The sequence below is a fragment of the Centropristis striata genome, chromosome 14 (assembly GCF_030273125.1).
Source record: "Centropristis striata isolate RG_2023a ecotype Rhode Island chromosome 14, C.striata_1.0, whole genome shotgun sequence".
Classification (NCBI taxonomy): domain Eukaryota; kingdom Metazoa; phylum Chordata; class Actinopteri; order Perciformes; family Serranidae; genus Centropristis; species Centropristis striata.
Window position 1 is genome coordinate 34,226,765 of NC_081530.1, and position 16,949 is coordinate 34,243,713.

General features: G+C 36.9%; 1 protein-coding gene across 1 annotated transcript in view; it reads right to left on the reverse strand.

Moving 5' to 3' along the window:
- LOC131984798 (collagen alpha-1(XIV) chain-like) overlaps window positions 1–14,529 on the reverse strand; it is a 150,972-nt gene extending 136,443 nt beyond the window's left edge. Inside the window, exons 1-2 of the mRNA XM_059349774.1 lie at window positions 14,444–14,529; window positions 10,247–10,370 (exon numbers count right to left, since the gene is read on the reverse strand). Of these exons, the coding sequence (XP_059205757.1) occupies window positions 10,247–10,328 (82 nt within the window). The 5' untranslated portion in view covers window positions 10,329–10,370; window positions 14,444–14,529. The remainder of the gene's footprint in view (window positions 1–10,246; window positions 10,371–14,443) is intronic.
- Between the last annotated feature and the right edge of the window lie 2,420 nt (window positions 14,530–16,949).

The window sequence follows — 16,949 nt, forward strand, 5'->3', positions numbered from 1 at the left end:
AACAAAGGGCACCAAAGGGAAAGGCATTGGAATAGCATCTGTTTACTATTCCTCTCCTGTCCTCAGCAGGAGTGTTTAGATGTACAACACACAGTGACTAGATCCACTGAGCTGCACAATATACAAACACACTTTACAATGGCCTCCACCTGTGTGTTAACCTCCAAAAAAGGTGACAGGATCATATTTCACTAAGCTCCTACACAGTCTTGTTGTGTTTTTTTACATTAACCCATAAGAACCCACGGTGACACCCATGGAACAAACACTTTAAATATTCTAGATCAGGGGTCTCAAACTCTAATTACCTGGGGGCCGCTGGAGGCAGTATCAAAATGACCAAAAAATCTAATTTACTTAAAAAAGACACAAAAAAGACAGACAAAATGACTTAAAAAGACACAAAATCACCAAAAAAGACACAAAATTACAAAAAAAAGGACACAAAATGACAGAAAAAAACTAAATTACTTAAAAAAGACACAAAATTACTAAAAAAGAGACACAAAATGACAGAAAAAAGGCACAAAATGACTGAAAAAACACTAAATTACTTAAAAAAAGACACAAAATTACAAAAAAAAAGACACAAAATGACTGAAAAAACACTAAATTACTTTAAAAAAGACACAAAATGACCCAAAAAAGACACAAAATGACAGAAAAAAGACACAAAATGACAGAAAAAAACTAAATTACTTAAAAAAGACACAAAAACCCCACAAAATTACTAAAAAAGACACAGAATGACCAAAAAAGACACAAAATGACTGAAAAAACACTAAATTACTTAAAAAAAGACACGAAATGACCCAAAAAAGACACAAAATGACTGAAAAAACACTAAATTATTTAAAAAAATACACAACATGACCAAAAAAAGACACAAAATGACTGAAAAAACACTAAATTACTTAAAAAAAGACACAAAATGACCAAAAAAAGACACAAAATGACAGAAAAAAGACACTAAATTACAGAAAAAAACTAAATTACTTAAGAAAGACACAAAAACCCCCACAAAATTACTAAAAAAAGACACAGAATGACCAAAAAAAACCCACATCATAAATATGTTCTGCATGGTTCACTTGGTCTGTGATAACTTTCCTTTATGTTAACTGGGTTAACTGGGTTCTTATGGGTTAAGAGTGACACAGGTTAAAGCGGTGGAGGAAAGCCATTGTAAAGCACTGCAAAGCCAAAAACCACATTTCTCTGGTCAACAACCACAACACCCCATCATTTTCACACCGGCAGAGCCAAATCCCAAATAATCACACATCTAGCAGCAACACATTCCCCAAACTCATTTGGTTAACTATGAAAAAAAGAAACGAGAAAAAAAAAAGAAAAAGCCAGGGGGTGGAAAACAAAATATGAAACCCACAAACTGGTTGGAGTGTTTGTGTCCTCATTATGAGGTGAGCCATCTGCTGCCGCCGACTTCTTTAAATACCTACAGTGTGATTGACGCCTGGAAGAGCTGTGATGCTCCGGCGCTCAATAAACAAGAGGCTTAAAGACGCTTCACCCAAAAGGAACAAAAAAACAGGTAACACTTTACAATAACCATCATTTATAGATGGTAAACAGACAGTTTATTCATGTTTAATCATCATTTATAAACCGTATATAGGCCATTTAGGATGGTGAATAGAAAATGTATTAAACCTCTGAAGTCCAGAAGATTTTGGTTCAAATTTGTTAACTTCCTGAGCATTAACCCTTTGGAGTTTGGGGCTATTTTGTTGGTTTTTGACTCTTTTTCATTCTGCCTGTATATGCAGCTTGCCATGCTGGTATCGTCTTTTTCAGCTCTTTCGTCATTTTGACTTACTGGATTAACATTTTGAAACACAAAAACCACACAAAAATTACAAAAAACTGATAAAAAACACACAAAAAATTACAAAAAAAATACAAAAACACAAAAATTACAGAAAACACAGATAAAAAAAACACAAAAAAACAGATAAAAATACACAAAAAATTACAAAAAAACACAAAAAAATTACAAAAACACACACACAAAAAACACAGATAAAAACACAGACAAAAAATACAAAAACCACACAAAAAATAGACCAAAATCACAAAAAAACTAAACAAAAAAAAGATTACATTGAAACACACACTGCAAAATCTGAAAAATCTCTGCAAAAAAAAAAGTAAAATCATGTAACACTTGGTCGTGGTGATTTTAACCTTTGCTGAAAAAGAGTTGATGTATTAAATTGGACATGGAAACTTCTAGAAAAGTCAAAACTTCAGAGAAGTTTGAGAAGCTGACAGCAGGGAAACATGCTGCTGAACGTTTTTACGTCGTGAAGAAGTCAAAGTGCTCCGGTGCTTTCATGGACTCCAGAGGGTTAATGTTGAACTATAATTCATAGATGGTATATTAATGTAAGTGGATAGTTACTTTACCATTAATCTTTGATGCACAATATGGGTCAAAAATGACCCACATTAATTTCCTGTGTTATTTCATGCTGGCTGTGTGTTTCAAATCAATTTATTTCATGATTGAATATTCAAAGTATTCTTTGAATATCTTGTTTTTATTACAACAGATCATTATTTCCATTTTTCCCTTCGTACTTTATGAAGAAAAACGTTTTTCTCAAGTTAATGTTTTAACTCTCAAGTTAATTGAAGAAAACCTGGAATACTCAATGATGAAATTAATTCATTGCAAAGATATAGAACATAAAAACTGAGTCGGGTCACTTTCGACCGTGTTGTGCATCAAAGGGTAACAAACAATAATTACACTATAGTTATTAGTTTATTAATAGTTTTGCACTCGTAATAACATTTTCAACACCAATGTTAAGTATGTAAATGATTTCAAAATGAGTCATATACCTTTAAGACATTGGTTGAAAACATTTAAAGATGAAATATATATATATGTATAGTACTTTGTAAATGGTTAATTATTGGTTTATAAACCATTTATAAATATCACTTAGATGATTATTGTAAAGTGTTACCAAAAACACATTGCTTTTGGGAAGTACAGGGTTTTTTTTACAATTAATTAGCGTTGCTGCGTCTGTTTGAGATGGTTAATAATTGGTTTATGTATAAATATCATGTATAAATATAAATACCATGTATAAATATCACTTAGATGGTTATTGTAAAGTGTTACCAAAAAACATATTGATTTTGGAAAATGCAGCTTTTTTTTTTACAATGAATTAGCATTGCTGCGTCTGTTTGAGATGGTTAATAATTGGTTTATAAACCATTTCTAAATATCACTTAGATGGTTATTGTAAAGTGTTACCAAAAAACATATTGATTTTGGAAAATGCAGCTTTTTTTTTTACAATGAATTAGCATTGCTGCGTCTGTTTGAGATGGTTAATAATTGGTTTATAAACCATGTATAAATATCACTTAGATGGTTATTGTAAAGTGTTACCAAAAAACATATTGATTTTGGAAAATGCAGCTTTTTTTTTTGACAATGAATTAGCATTGCTGCGTGTGTTTGTGATGAAATGCCTCCATGCTGTGGCTCCATGTGACACAGTGACAGTGTGTCTGGATGTTAAACAGTTACAGATCAGCTAAAGAGACAGCTCTGCAGCAGCAACACACATTTGAGGAGAAAGTGGCTGTTTTCTTTAGCTTTTCTAAACTGATTTATCCACTTCCCCGCAGCTTTTCTCCACAATACGGGCTTTAGCAAAGCTGATAAGACCTATCAGCAAACACCTCTGCAGCGTTTTAGGTGAACCGCCTCTTTATGCATGTCATTATCTGCAGAAAAACGACTCATGTAGGTATGCAAAGAAACTTGAGTTCAGCACGGGAAGGATAATCCTGATTTCAATGGGAGAGGATGTGAAGCCGGCGCATTCAACAGCAGGCAAATATATTTATATACAAACACATATAAGGAATACTGTACCAATTATCTCACCAACCTGGGGATGAGAATGAGGGCTGCATTGGATTTCGGCTCAGGGTTTAGCTCTCTGTCTCGGAAACAAAGGACACTCTCTCGTCTGGAGAGAGCTGCTCAAATCCCAAATGATTCGAGAAGCAGATTTTGCACCTCTCTGTAGTGTCGTTGTGTTGATGTGTTGATGTGTGTGTGTACCTGTGTGAGTGCATCCACGCGTGCACGAGTGTGTGCATGAATTATGCATGTTTGTCCGCAACTTGAGGCAACTGTATCCCGTTGTATGCACATAGAAATCCATGTAGCTTTGGTGGTTGTTTTTTCTCTCTTAAGAAAACCTGCCGGTTCCTTTGCAGCTCCACACACACACACACACACACACACACACACACACACACACACACTGACTTGCAGAAAGCCATGGATCTTCTCTGTGAGATTGTATTCTCACGCAGAGACAAGTATTGGATGCTGAGCAAACAGCCTTGTGAAGACAAAAGGCCTCTCCTGTAGAGATGAGAACTTAATTCTCATCTATTTTTCATGGAGGATCTTGTGCAAACAGCAGCCGACGGCTGGAGAGGTGTCCCACTCACCCGCCGGGAGTCGTGACGCGCAAAGTTTTGAGTGCGTTTTTAATTTATTAGTGAGAACAGAAGAATCCAGGGGACGTTATTAGGTGACGGGACTGTGCTGAGCAGAGGATAGAAAACAGTAAAAGTCTTGTTTTGCCAGTAGGAAGCTTTGAATGGAGCTTTAAAGGGAGAATGGAAAAGTTTTCCAAACTTGGAGTCACTTTGAGTTTCCTTTTTTGACTCCAAGAGCCATATTGTTATTACCAGGAGCAGACTTTATGAAGACAGATGGGAGATTGTCATGAAGCCTTAGTTATAAACAGTTCTGTCTGTGAAAATTATAAGGAAATACTTTATTAAACTAAATATATTTCACTTTTATATGAATGAACAATATAGCCATAATGAGGCACAATTCATTGTTTTTTGTTAAAATAATATTTTCTATATTTTTAAACATATTTTTGATTCACAAATTCATCACTGTAATGCATCCAGATTTTAAAAAATCATGGTTTCCTCACACTAATATACAATAAATATTGAATAAACTTTATAAAAAAATAGGTAATTTGTTTAAAAATGTATAATTTAACAGAATATTATCAAATGTAATGGTTTTTAATAAAATCTGAATGAAATTTGATCAGAAAAATGGTTAGATGTTACGGTAATGATAGAATTGTTTGCATTAAAATATGTGTATATTTTAATAAAATACATTTTGGTGCTACCAGCTACCCTTGAGCATATTTAAGTGCTTGCCAAAGAAAAAAAAAAATTGTTTTTTTAATTTAAAAATGTGTTACGGTAATTAATTTTGCTCACAGTGTCTCTAAAAATGTCAGAAAATACCTTAAAATGTTTTAAATAGATTCTAAATTCATATTAAACAGTGACTTTAGATTGTATGTATTATAAAGGGTCAAAGAAAATATGTATTCAATGCTCTTGGATTTTTGCTATGAGCTGCACCATGTTCATGAGAATCACCCAGATTATTAAAACACCAATTAATCATTATCACATTTAATTTTAGTGTAGGTATGACATTAGAGCAAATTGTAACTGCTCTTGTTGTTGTTGTTGTTGTTGTTGTTGTTCTCTGTGTTTATTATTAGATGAAAAACCAACTTCAAAGGTGCATACCAGCACCTATTTTATCGGAGTGCGTAGGGGCTGCACGGAAAAGGACATTTTGGATTCATATTATTGCCCAATAATTTATTGGCTATAGTTTAATTATCAGAATAATGTATAAAAATTAGGGCTGCACCGGTTGCAATTTTCTGGCCGATCACCGATCACCGATTTTTTAAAAAGCCTGACCTGCCGATTCCGATTTTGGCCGATACCGATTTTTTTATAACTCACAGCATACACCTTCAATGTTTGAATCTTATTATATTGAAAAAATAATAACACAGCAGTATTTTTCTTTAACAAATAAAGGAAATCACAATGCCTGAGGTAGTTCATAAAATATTGAACTTAAAATAAATAGCAATAACAATTTACAGGACAAACTAACAAAAAAACTGCAACCATAAATAAAATGGCATATTTAATGTCTCATTGCTTTAAGTCACAACACAGATAGAGGCTGCTGCTCTTACACAGCATATAGAGCTGAAGCTGCTGATGGAGGATGATGGAGGATGATAAAGAGCGAGAAACGGATGGAAAACAAACCCAACTTGTGTCAGATTTTTGTCAATTTCCACTTGTGTTCCCACAGCCTGTGATTGTGTTGAGAGGAATGTCAGCTGCTGTCTGAATGAAACCTACGAGATGTGACCTAGAAACAGTCCTGCTGACATTTGACCGCATTCCCCTCGCCTCTTCTCCATTCAGGTACACAAACCTGCACACACTTCCATTATTTCTGCAGGCGAGGAAAACATGAGAAGCTTTTGACAAAGCCTGAGCTAAGCCACTGAAATTATTCTTTGACCTTTAACCTTTTAAAGAGGGATTTTATGACAGGTGTTGGGTTAAAGAGTAGTTTAGGACATGACTAAGCAATTACTTAATGACAGCTTGAACTCTCTTTTCTCTACAACTAAGGGTCAATAGAAAGGTAACACTACCAAACAAAGAAAAAGTTCCCTTGTTTCACATCTCTGAACTCCTTTTGTCCGTTTATCTTCAAGCATTTCCTGTTTTTCTGAGAAACTCTTCACCTCGTCTCAGCCCTGTGAAACTAACAGGAGAGCCAGAGAGTGTTTCAGTGGAAGCTGCCCAGCTGATCGTAACTCCTCAGCTCCTCCCGGGTCACTGCTGCAGCCGAGGCTAGCTCACTAAGGCCTCTTCACTGAGGAATGCTGTGCTTGGTTTACTCTAAAGCAGGGGTCTCAAACTCTAATTACCTGGGGGTCGCTGGAGGCAAAAAGACACAAAATTAATAAAAAAGACACACAAAATGACCAAAAAGACACAACATTTAAAAAAAGATACAAAATGACTGAAAAAACACTACTTAAAAAATACACAAAATGACCAAAAAATACACAGAATTACCAAAAAAGACACAAAATGACTAAAAGATACACAGAATTACCAAAAAGACACAAAATTATTTTAAAAAAGACAAAATGACCAAAAAAGACACAAAATTATTATAAAAAGACACAAAATTACCAAAAAAAAGACGCAGAATCACCAAAAAAGACACAAAATTATTTTTAAAAAGACACAAAATTATGAAAAAAAGACACACAATTACCCAAAAAGTAATTAAAGGGACATTCCACAACACGGTAAAATGCCATTTATATAAAACTCACATTAAACTTTCATTTCGAGGTGGGGGCCACAAAATATCATCACAAGGGCCGCAATTGGCCCGCGGGCCGCGAGTTTGAGACCCATGCTCTAAACTCTAGATTAATACTTAGCAAGTGTCCTTATTGTGGCGGACTCGTCAGGCTGCAGATATTTTCTAAGGTGTTAATATGTATCAAACTTATTATTCTAATATCCAGTGTGTTGCATGTTAAAGGCTGGTTCTGCAGCAGAGTTGTGCTCTCCTGTCGGCCAATCAGAATACAGAACACCAGTGTAACCGGGCAGAATACGCAGTAACCCCTCGCTGTCTGAAAGCATGTTGACGTTCCTAACCTGATCTACTACTACGGTGTGAGCTGTCTCCAGACTGGGTGCTGCTGGCCCCGTGTCAGCAGGCTCTGGCTCCTCACCACTCAGCAGCTTGAGCCTTGTTTCAAGTTCAGCGCTGCCAACAACCTTTAAAAGTTGGCGGATGCTAAAAAAAAATGGGTTTGGGTGCAGCATAAGTACCTAACTGTGCTCAAAGCAAAACATCAATCTTTTAGTGTGTTCCTTCTTCTCCCCCTCATCCTCATACAATATGTAACAGCCAACACATTAAGATTGAAAACAGATATAAAACCTTATCTGAGATCCATAATCAGGTCTTGTATAAAACGGGAACACTCTCTCGGCAGAGCTAATTTAACACCGTGGATATTCCTGGAGAAAGGGTGTGATTTATAAAGGGTGTATAAGATAATGGTGCTAAGAAGACTCATCTTAATGAGTGAGGTTATTTGTTAATTACTGAATAAGTGAAGTGAGAGATGATGTCAGCACATGGATTGACAACCGAACAAACAGGAGAAAACATGAGTGCATGTGAAGACGGTGAAACACACAAATGTGCAGTTAGAATGTGTTCTGAACACGTCCCCAAATGAATAAATGAAATCATTAATTGAACGTGTGTGCGGATTAATTACAGAGGTGGCAGACTGTGTCGCTGCAAAGCAGTTTGTCTAGCAGACAGTAAAACACGTTTTCTCATTATGATTTTGGCATCAAAGCTTTTCCCCTTTGAGACAGACACATGACGGTAAATGCATATTAGAAGGGTGACTGAAATCAAAACAGAACACTTCAAAATAAAATGCAAAGTCTTTCGGAGCAAAGCTGCACATCAAAATTGCAAAAAATAGCAAAGTTGAGAATTTAACCTGCAGAGTTAAACAGTGAGAGCAGAAGATGAGGCCGATATTTCCACAACATTGAGATCAATGAAGGTTCATGAATCAGGGTTCGAACACTTTAGCAGTGGTCAAATTCAAGCATTTTTCAAGGACTTTCAAGGTAAATTTTCAAGCTTTTCCAGTATCTTACACCTGTTTAATTACATGTTTTAGATGAGTACTGACATAATAAAAGGGGCAGATTTCTCTTCACCATACCAACAGTGATGGTGTTACACTTTTAGGAGGAACGCTCTTCATTTCAGATAGGCTACTCATTATTTTTGACATTGAACATGTGATTATCTATAATCTATAGATGGATATAGTCAGATTCCAAGACAAATACAGTAAGAATTTCAAGCACTTCATCCAAAATCCAAGCACTTTTTAAACCTTGAAAATACAACATTTAAAGCATTTCCAAGGATTTGAAGCACCCGTACCAACCCTGATAAGTAGTGAATGGTTTCTCTCCCTGTTTGGCACAATTGTGGAAACAACCAAGTACTTTTTCCAGTAAATGAGGAGCCTGTCTGGCCCTGATATGGAGGGTCTGGCCGGCTCAGCTCGGGCTTCACAGCAGCAAGGTGAAGCCCTGGAAACCCCGCTAAGCAGCATGATGGGAAACCCTAGAAATGCCTGCTAAGCACTAGAATACGCAGCGCTGGAAACCCTGCTAAGCACCATAATGGGAAACCCTAGGAAGCCCTGCTTGGCTGTTGGGCCTCAGAGTCAAAGGCCCCAGGTTGCCATTGTTGAAGATCAGAGTCGTGAGTCTGAGCTTCAATGACTAAACTCTTTGCCACTGTGGGGATTCATAGTATTCCCAATCGGGTAATTGGCACTAAAGTAGAAAGCCTTGCATAAATCTATAATAAAAACCCCAATTGGGTGATTCTCATGAAGCCAGTCTAAGATATGTCCGTGAAGATTATAAGGACATACTTTATTAAACTAAATATATTTCACTTTTATATGAATGAACAATATAGCCACAATGAGGCACAATTCATTGTTTTGTGTTAAAATAATATTTTCTATATTTTTAACATATTTTTGATTCACAAATTCATCACTGTAATGCATCCAATAAATATTTAATAAACTTTATGAAAAATAAATATACATTTGTTTAAAAATGTATAATTTAACAGAATATAATCAAACATAATGGTTTTTAACAATACATTTGAATGAAAATTTATGAGAAAAAAATGGTTAAATGTCACGGTAATGACAATGCGTTAAAATATGTGTACATTTTAATAAAATTAATAAAACATTTTGGTGATACCAGCTACCCTTGAGCAAAAAAAAAAAGTTTTTTTTATTTAAAAATGTGTTACGGTGATGAATTTTGCTCAGTGTTTCTAAAAATGTCAGAAAATACCTTCGTTTTTAAAAAATAGATTATAGATTCTTATTAAATAGCGACTTTAGATTGTATTTGTTATAAAGTGTCAAGAAAATCTGTATTCAATGCTCTTGGATTTTTGCTTTGAGCTGCACCATGTTCATGAGAATCACCCAGTTATCCTTGTTTAGGACAGTTTCTAGCTTCACACTGTTTGTTTCCATTAGGTCTGAAGGCTGGCTGGCCCTGCAGAGAAACACCATGTTTAGCCCTGTGGGCCCTTTTATAAAAAGCCCAGCTGGCCCGTGTTTGCTCCTGTCTACTAACTGCTTACAAGCCTTGCTGGCCCTGTTGACCTTTGAGTAGAAAGCAGGCTGGTGGAGGTACTTACCTTGACCCCGTGCTGGCTGAGGGAACTGAGAGACGAGAAGGAAGCCCAGCAGGCAGAAGCTCAGTCTGACTGAGAACTGCATCCTGGAAGAAGAAGCAGCAGACGGGAGGAGGACACCACACACCTGAAGGAGCAGAGGAAACAAGAAGAGGGAGGAGGAGGAGAAAGTGGAGGGAAGAGCAGGAGGGAGGAAGAGGAGGAACGGTGTGAGAGAGGACTTCAATTCTTCATATTGCACTTTATAAGCAACGTTTCCTTCAAGATTAGGTTGAAATATTAAGTCACTTAGATGTTCATGTTTGTGCAGTTAGGGTGAGTTTCCTGAATCGAACCAGTGCGAGGATGATACACTGTTTTCATTTTACATCTGGTCTGGTTTGCCCCCACACAGAGCTTACACAAACTTAAAGGTATAGAAATTCGACAAGCTCCTTTCAAAATAAGAGCGCATGGATGTGTTAACAGAGTCCACCACAGAATTTGCAAGAAGACTGTCAAAATAAGATGCTTTAAATACAACATAGAAGAACCTTTATACTAATTTACAATAATTCTCTAAAATATGTAATGATTAAGATGGAATAGTGGCATAAGAAAAAATGTGCAAGAGGCACCAAATTTAGGCTTTTAGGGCAAAAATGTTCTCCAGGGGAGTATGGCCCCGGACCCCCAGATTTATTTATTTAAGTTGCTGTTGCACTACTGTTGTATCTAAAAATAAATGTAAAAATAAATGGCTTGAATCTGCTGTATTTATTCATGTTTTACAAAGAGTTTAACCTGAGCCAGGCCTTACCACAATGACAATCATATCATAGTTATGCAGGTGTAGGATGATATTTTTTTTATAACATACTGGTATCGGATCGTTCCTCGGTATCGGCCGATAGCCACAGCACAAGTATCGGTATTGGTATCGGGAGGAAACAAATGGTATCTGAACATCTCTAGTTTCTACCTGGAAATGTGCAACAGCTTCTGTTTACAAAAGTTTCTGTTTGTTTTCATATGTGGAATCGGTGCTTAAATTTGTCCAACATTCATTTCTGTCTTTTATATTTCCTTACAACACAAAGAACAGGCTGTATGACTTCATAGCCTGGAGATATGATAGTCAGGAAGCATAGAGTCAGGTGAGGAGTCTCCTGAGGGGCTCCTGCCCGGGTCACTCGCTGAATTCTGCCGGGACGACAGCGTCCCTGAGGGGATTTGCGGATATGAATATCCTGTAAGACTACGTGTATTGAATAATGAATTAACACGGGGATTTGGAGGAAGATGCTCTGCCATTCAACGGTATCCCAAAAGATGGCTGATGAGATAATAGGCTGCTAGTCCAGGTAAAAAAAAAGACCCAGTTTAAACCCTGTGGTCTTGTGTTGACTGTTATTTTATCTCATGATTCATGCCAAGCACGTTCAAGTACACACATGCACACTATGTTTGTCTTTTGTCTTCCTGTAAAACGTTTTCTTAAATGCTTGATGACTCATCCTGCACTCAGGAGAGTCAAATATAACTTTTAGAGACTGGCTAGCCACACAAGTCATATAAAACCAAACATCACCATTTGTGGATTAGACCAATTTGTGGTTGTTGCAGCTGACAGAGAAATATAGAGAGAGATAAGAGGATGTTTGGATAAAAACTATAGAAATAGAATCTGGGGTTACATTAAGTTTTCACTTCCAAAACAATGTGGTTGAGGTCAGTGAGGCGTTTGCGTTGCTGCAGTAGAGTGTGGAGCTCCTGACCTCCGGCAGCACAGACAGACTTTAATGTGCTGCAGTGACACAAGGCAGGTTGAAAAAAACCTTAAAGTTTCCCTTTCCGCTGTTCCTCGTCCTCCTAATGATCTAACAACAGGTGAGGGAGCTGGAACACTCCTCTGTAGCTCTGTGTAACTCTAAGCCCGCCCACTTTTTAGCAGTCCAATCAAATGCTTAGGATTTGATTTAAATCCCCCTTGTAACTGTACGCCACACTGCAAACAAAGGTGTGTCTAAAAACAAGATAAAACAGTAAATCTGAGGGAAAAGATCTTGCTGCATGGACAGATAATTTACCTTGACAAGATCTCTTAAATTAAGATTATTAAATCTAGAAATAAGCATGTTGAAAGCTTAGAACAATTTAGAATAATAAATTAACTCTTAAAACAAGAATAAAACCACATAAAACTAGTTAAAACCAGAATAAAACCACATAAAACCAGAATAAAACCAGTATAAAACCAGAATAAAACCAGTTCAAACCACATAAAACCAGAATAAATCCAGAATAAAACCAGAATAAAACCACATAAAACCAGAATAAAACCAGAATAAAATGATCTTGCTGCATGGACAGATAATTTCACTTGACAAGATCTCTTAAATCAAGATTATTAAATCTAGAAATAAGCATGTTGCACTCTTAAAACAAGATAAATCAAAGCTGCAAGCAGCGATGAACTGGCCCGAGCAAAGTGACCTGCAAATGATTTGTTTCTTACCAAGATAAAAAAAAAACTTTAGATTTAGAAGTGTTACATACTTTATCTTGTTTTAAGAGTTAATTTCTTATTTTAAGTGTTCAGCATGCTTATTTCTAGATTGCACTGGAAAATGCACAGAAGCTAAAGATACTCCGACTTCTGTTTCACTGGGACTTTTAACAGTCACCAAAACAGGAAAAAAAGAAACAAAAATGATTGTTTGGTGCACAAATTAGTTTGATTCCAGCATTAACACCAGCCTTAATGAACCACTTCTATGTTTGGTTCAACCGGACTAAAGCAAGCTGGTATCCAGCATGTTATTCATTCAGTTCAAATGTGCACGTATGGTATGTATAAATGTTCCAAAATGTGAATTGAGATATGACTGGAGGTGGGAACGCCACCCCTTGATGATGTTCAGACATGTTCACTTACATCACAGGTTTTATGACCACCCCGGCCCCCCCGACCCCGGCCCCTCCCATCAAATCACTTCCACACTGATATGTCACAGCTTTACACTTTAACTTTGATCTCTTAAGCTGCCAAATGTGTCTTTCACATTCATTTCTCTTCTGTTAAAGTCCTCTCCTTGTGTGCAGAATAATAAATATTATTAATTACAATGACACACAATTTCTTGCCATGTTAAAAAACAATTTGTGGGTCAAGGTTAAGTATAAAAAAGTACTGAGTGCATGCATTAAAGGTGAGAAAATCATATTAATGTTACATATACATGCAAGTATTCCTAGCTGCAAAGATAGTATGTTCGCAAATAAGCCTGTTATTCCCTACAGGAGATCAACCAGTAACACAGCTGTAAATATAGAAGTGCTCACCTAAAGATAAGTGATATTAATAAAAACAGAAGATTTGTGTTTTCATATCTGGAGGCAACTGCATCATGTAAACACCTGCATCGTGTACGTCCCAGAAATGACTCATTAGATGTGAAAGTACATATAAATATAGCTTTTGTTTCCAACTAGTGCTGCAGCCAACTTTTAATTTCAGGCAATTTTCAATAATTTGTTGATATGACTGACAGTTACAACTTGGCGTGCTCACCTTCAGCCAGTTGTTAAGACAAGCCGTGCTGCTGGTAATAAAAACAGAGTTAGGGTTATGAGTGTGCTGAGAGCAGCCCTGCCTCGGTGTACCTTGAGAAAAATCACTACAATATCCATAAAATATTCCCGCAGGGACTCACAGCGTGACTGTGGCTCACTGTAGTGGCTTTATGACGGCATTAAAACACCTGGCTATTTTATGTCCAATCCCTATAATAAACTTGTGGAGTATCAGCCCCTATATCATTTACAGCCCCATCCTTATACTGTTGCACACTTCTAACTTGCATTATGGCATCATTAAAATATATTTTACGGCTTTATATCTGTGCATCTCTCGGATCAATCAGGTACAGTAAATACAGTAGTAAGCACACTCAAAGAACGCACCCACCCAATGCTAAAACACATTATATGAGATAATATAGCACCCCCCAAAACCACTTTTTTTTAGTTTAGCGTAAATAAAAGCAGCGGTTTTCAAGTTTCCCCTAATTGAAATGAGCACAGGTGAGATGTGCACGTTGCGCCATCAGCAGCAGCATGGCGCGGAGAAAGGTGGAGAGAAAAAGGTCCGTTTTTGGATGTGTAGAGAAATCTAGTGGATGCAGATGTGTGCAGAGTGAGAGTAAAGAGCAGTGGTACCTTCTCAGATCAGATGTTTCCGGGCTCCGCAGCTCTCCTCCGGACAGCTGGATGAGAAGCTCACTAGTCCCCCAAAGCGACTCTGATCCACTGTTCACCAACTCTCCGCTGCCTGTCGACACCAAACAAGTCACACCTCACCACACACAGCACTACCGGCCGCACATTTCAAAATAAAAGCCCTGCTCACTACCTCATTTTACTAAGTTCAGTTTTACAAAGGGTTTAACTGTCTGGTTTGCCCCCACACAGAGCTTACACAAACTTAAAGGTATAGAAATTCCACGTTGTTCCGAGCTCCTTTCAAAATAAGAGCGCATGGATGTGTTAGCAGAGTCCACCACAGAATTTACAAGAAGACTGTCAAAATAAGACGCTTTAAATAAAACATAGAAGAACCTTTATACTCATTTACAATAATTCTCTAAAATATGTAATGATTTAGATGGAATAGTGGCACATGAAAAAAATAGCAAAATTAGCAAGAGGCACCAAGTCAAAGTAAAAGCCCTGCTCACTACCTCATTTTACTAAATTCAGTGGCAGTCAGACCCAAAAGTCAGTATTAATAAGCAGAATTAGAAAACCCATACATAATGTATATTATGTTAGCGTATTCAAATCTAAACTGTAATATAATTTGTCACATATTACCTGTCCAGGTGACACTGCCACTTCAATATCCACATCAATCAACTTCTGGCATTAATAAACTCACAAAGATAACACTTGACTAACTAATTTAGCCTTTTTTTTACTTAACTAAGAACAAATATTTTGCTAGCTAGCTCAGGAAACATTAACCTCGAGCTAATTTACTTCGGCCGTTATTTTACCGTTAAACAAAAATACGAACTGGCATAATGTTAGTTAGTTAGCTAGCTAGCTGTCGTTAAATAAAAAGCAATCTTAAATAAAATAGGTAAGAAACATCCTGAGAGTCAAACATCATGAGTGCCTTCATGTTTAGAGGAAAAAAGACGCTGTTGTTGGGTATTTTTGAAGAAAACTCGGCTACTCTTGTGAAAGAGCACGGTTGGATTAAATTAATTATAATTATAAAATAAATAGGGGTTTGGCAACTGATACTTATCTTTTGAATCTGACTGCTTTTAGAAGAATTGTCAGTGTGTTGTTGACATTTTCGATGTATTAACCTGTTACGCCTCTTTTTTTAGGTCTCCACTTTAAAATTAAATGCCCATAATTAATTGAGTAAATCTCTGCAACCACAAGGTACGCTGTATTTGAATAATCAAGATAAATCAAGGTAAACAGAGTATTTTTAAAGTGTGGCATTGGTACTTTTACTTAAGTAACAGATCTGAATTATTTCTATTCATCACTTTTAATAGACAAATTGTTAATCTTTGTCAGGTGAAAAGCCTCCGCCTTATTTCAGTACAGCAGCATCTTCTTCAATATAAGCCACCAACCAAACATCCTTGCAAAAAATGGGTGAAACATACATTGTATAAATTCAAGATGACAGTTTTATTTTAATTTGAAGGCAGAGTCGCCTGACTTCCGGTCTCTCTGCAGCTGTTTCCCGCCAGCTTGCCGCTGCTGCTCTCTCAGTTGAGACTTGCAGCGGGCTGATGGGTGTTTCCCGCTCCATTCACCATCCAGCCCTGCAGCTATTCATTCCTTCTACCTGCTTTAATGCGAGGCGAGGCCGCACAAAAATGTGTTTTCTCTGCAGGCAGAGCTGTGTGTGTGTGTTAGTGTGACCTCCGGCTGAGAGCTGCAGGCCTGAGACCTCCAGGGATACTTTTACCGCCCTGCTCTTCTTCTGGGCAGGTGGCTGGTTGTAAAAAGTAAAAGTGAGGATCACAGAAGGGGAATGGAAACAATCTAATATATTATTGCTGTTAGAGTGACAGGTGGGTTACATAAGGCCAAGAAGACAGTTTAGAAGTTTATTTCAGCCTTTAAAGCTCCTTGTTACCTGAAAAAAAGTCAAAGTTGCATCACATCATAGTTGATGTCATGTAAATAAGTACATGACAGTGTGTGTACACTATGATGAGGTTCTTCAGAGATTTATAACAATTAATACTAGTAATGTTATGATACTATATAATATGCAAGGAGCACACCTACAACAAGCATTCCTTTACAAGTATTTATTTATACAGCAACCTATGACCTTTAACCTCAAAATGTCCGACTTCACTTTGAGCGTCCTGAGTTCTTCCTGAACGTCCACATATGTTTTATGTGAAGAAAAGTGAAGAAATAGCTTTGTAAGAGCGATCTAAAAAACTGTTAAATATGCTTTTCTACAGAAATCTTCCTGCGTTTTTAATATGGGAGCCAATGAGGCTGTTGGTGGTGTTGGTGGATCATCTGTGCGTCCTACGCCCAAACTATAACTCTGACAGCTTTACCAGAGGATTGTGAGGGAGAAGACTAATTTTCCTACGTTTCTATGTATAAATTATTTCTGTAGAGTTGAATTTGTGGCCTGGAGCGCAGTTTTCAAATTTATTTTTTCACAGTTTTT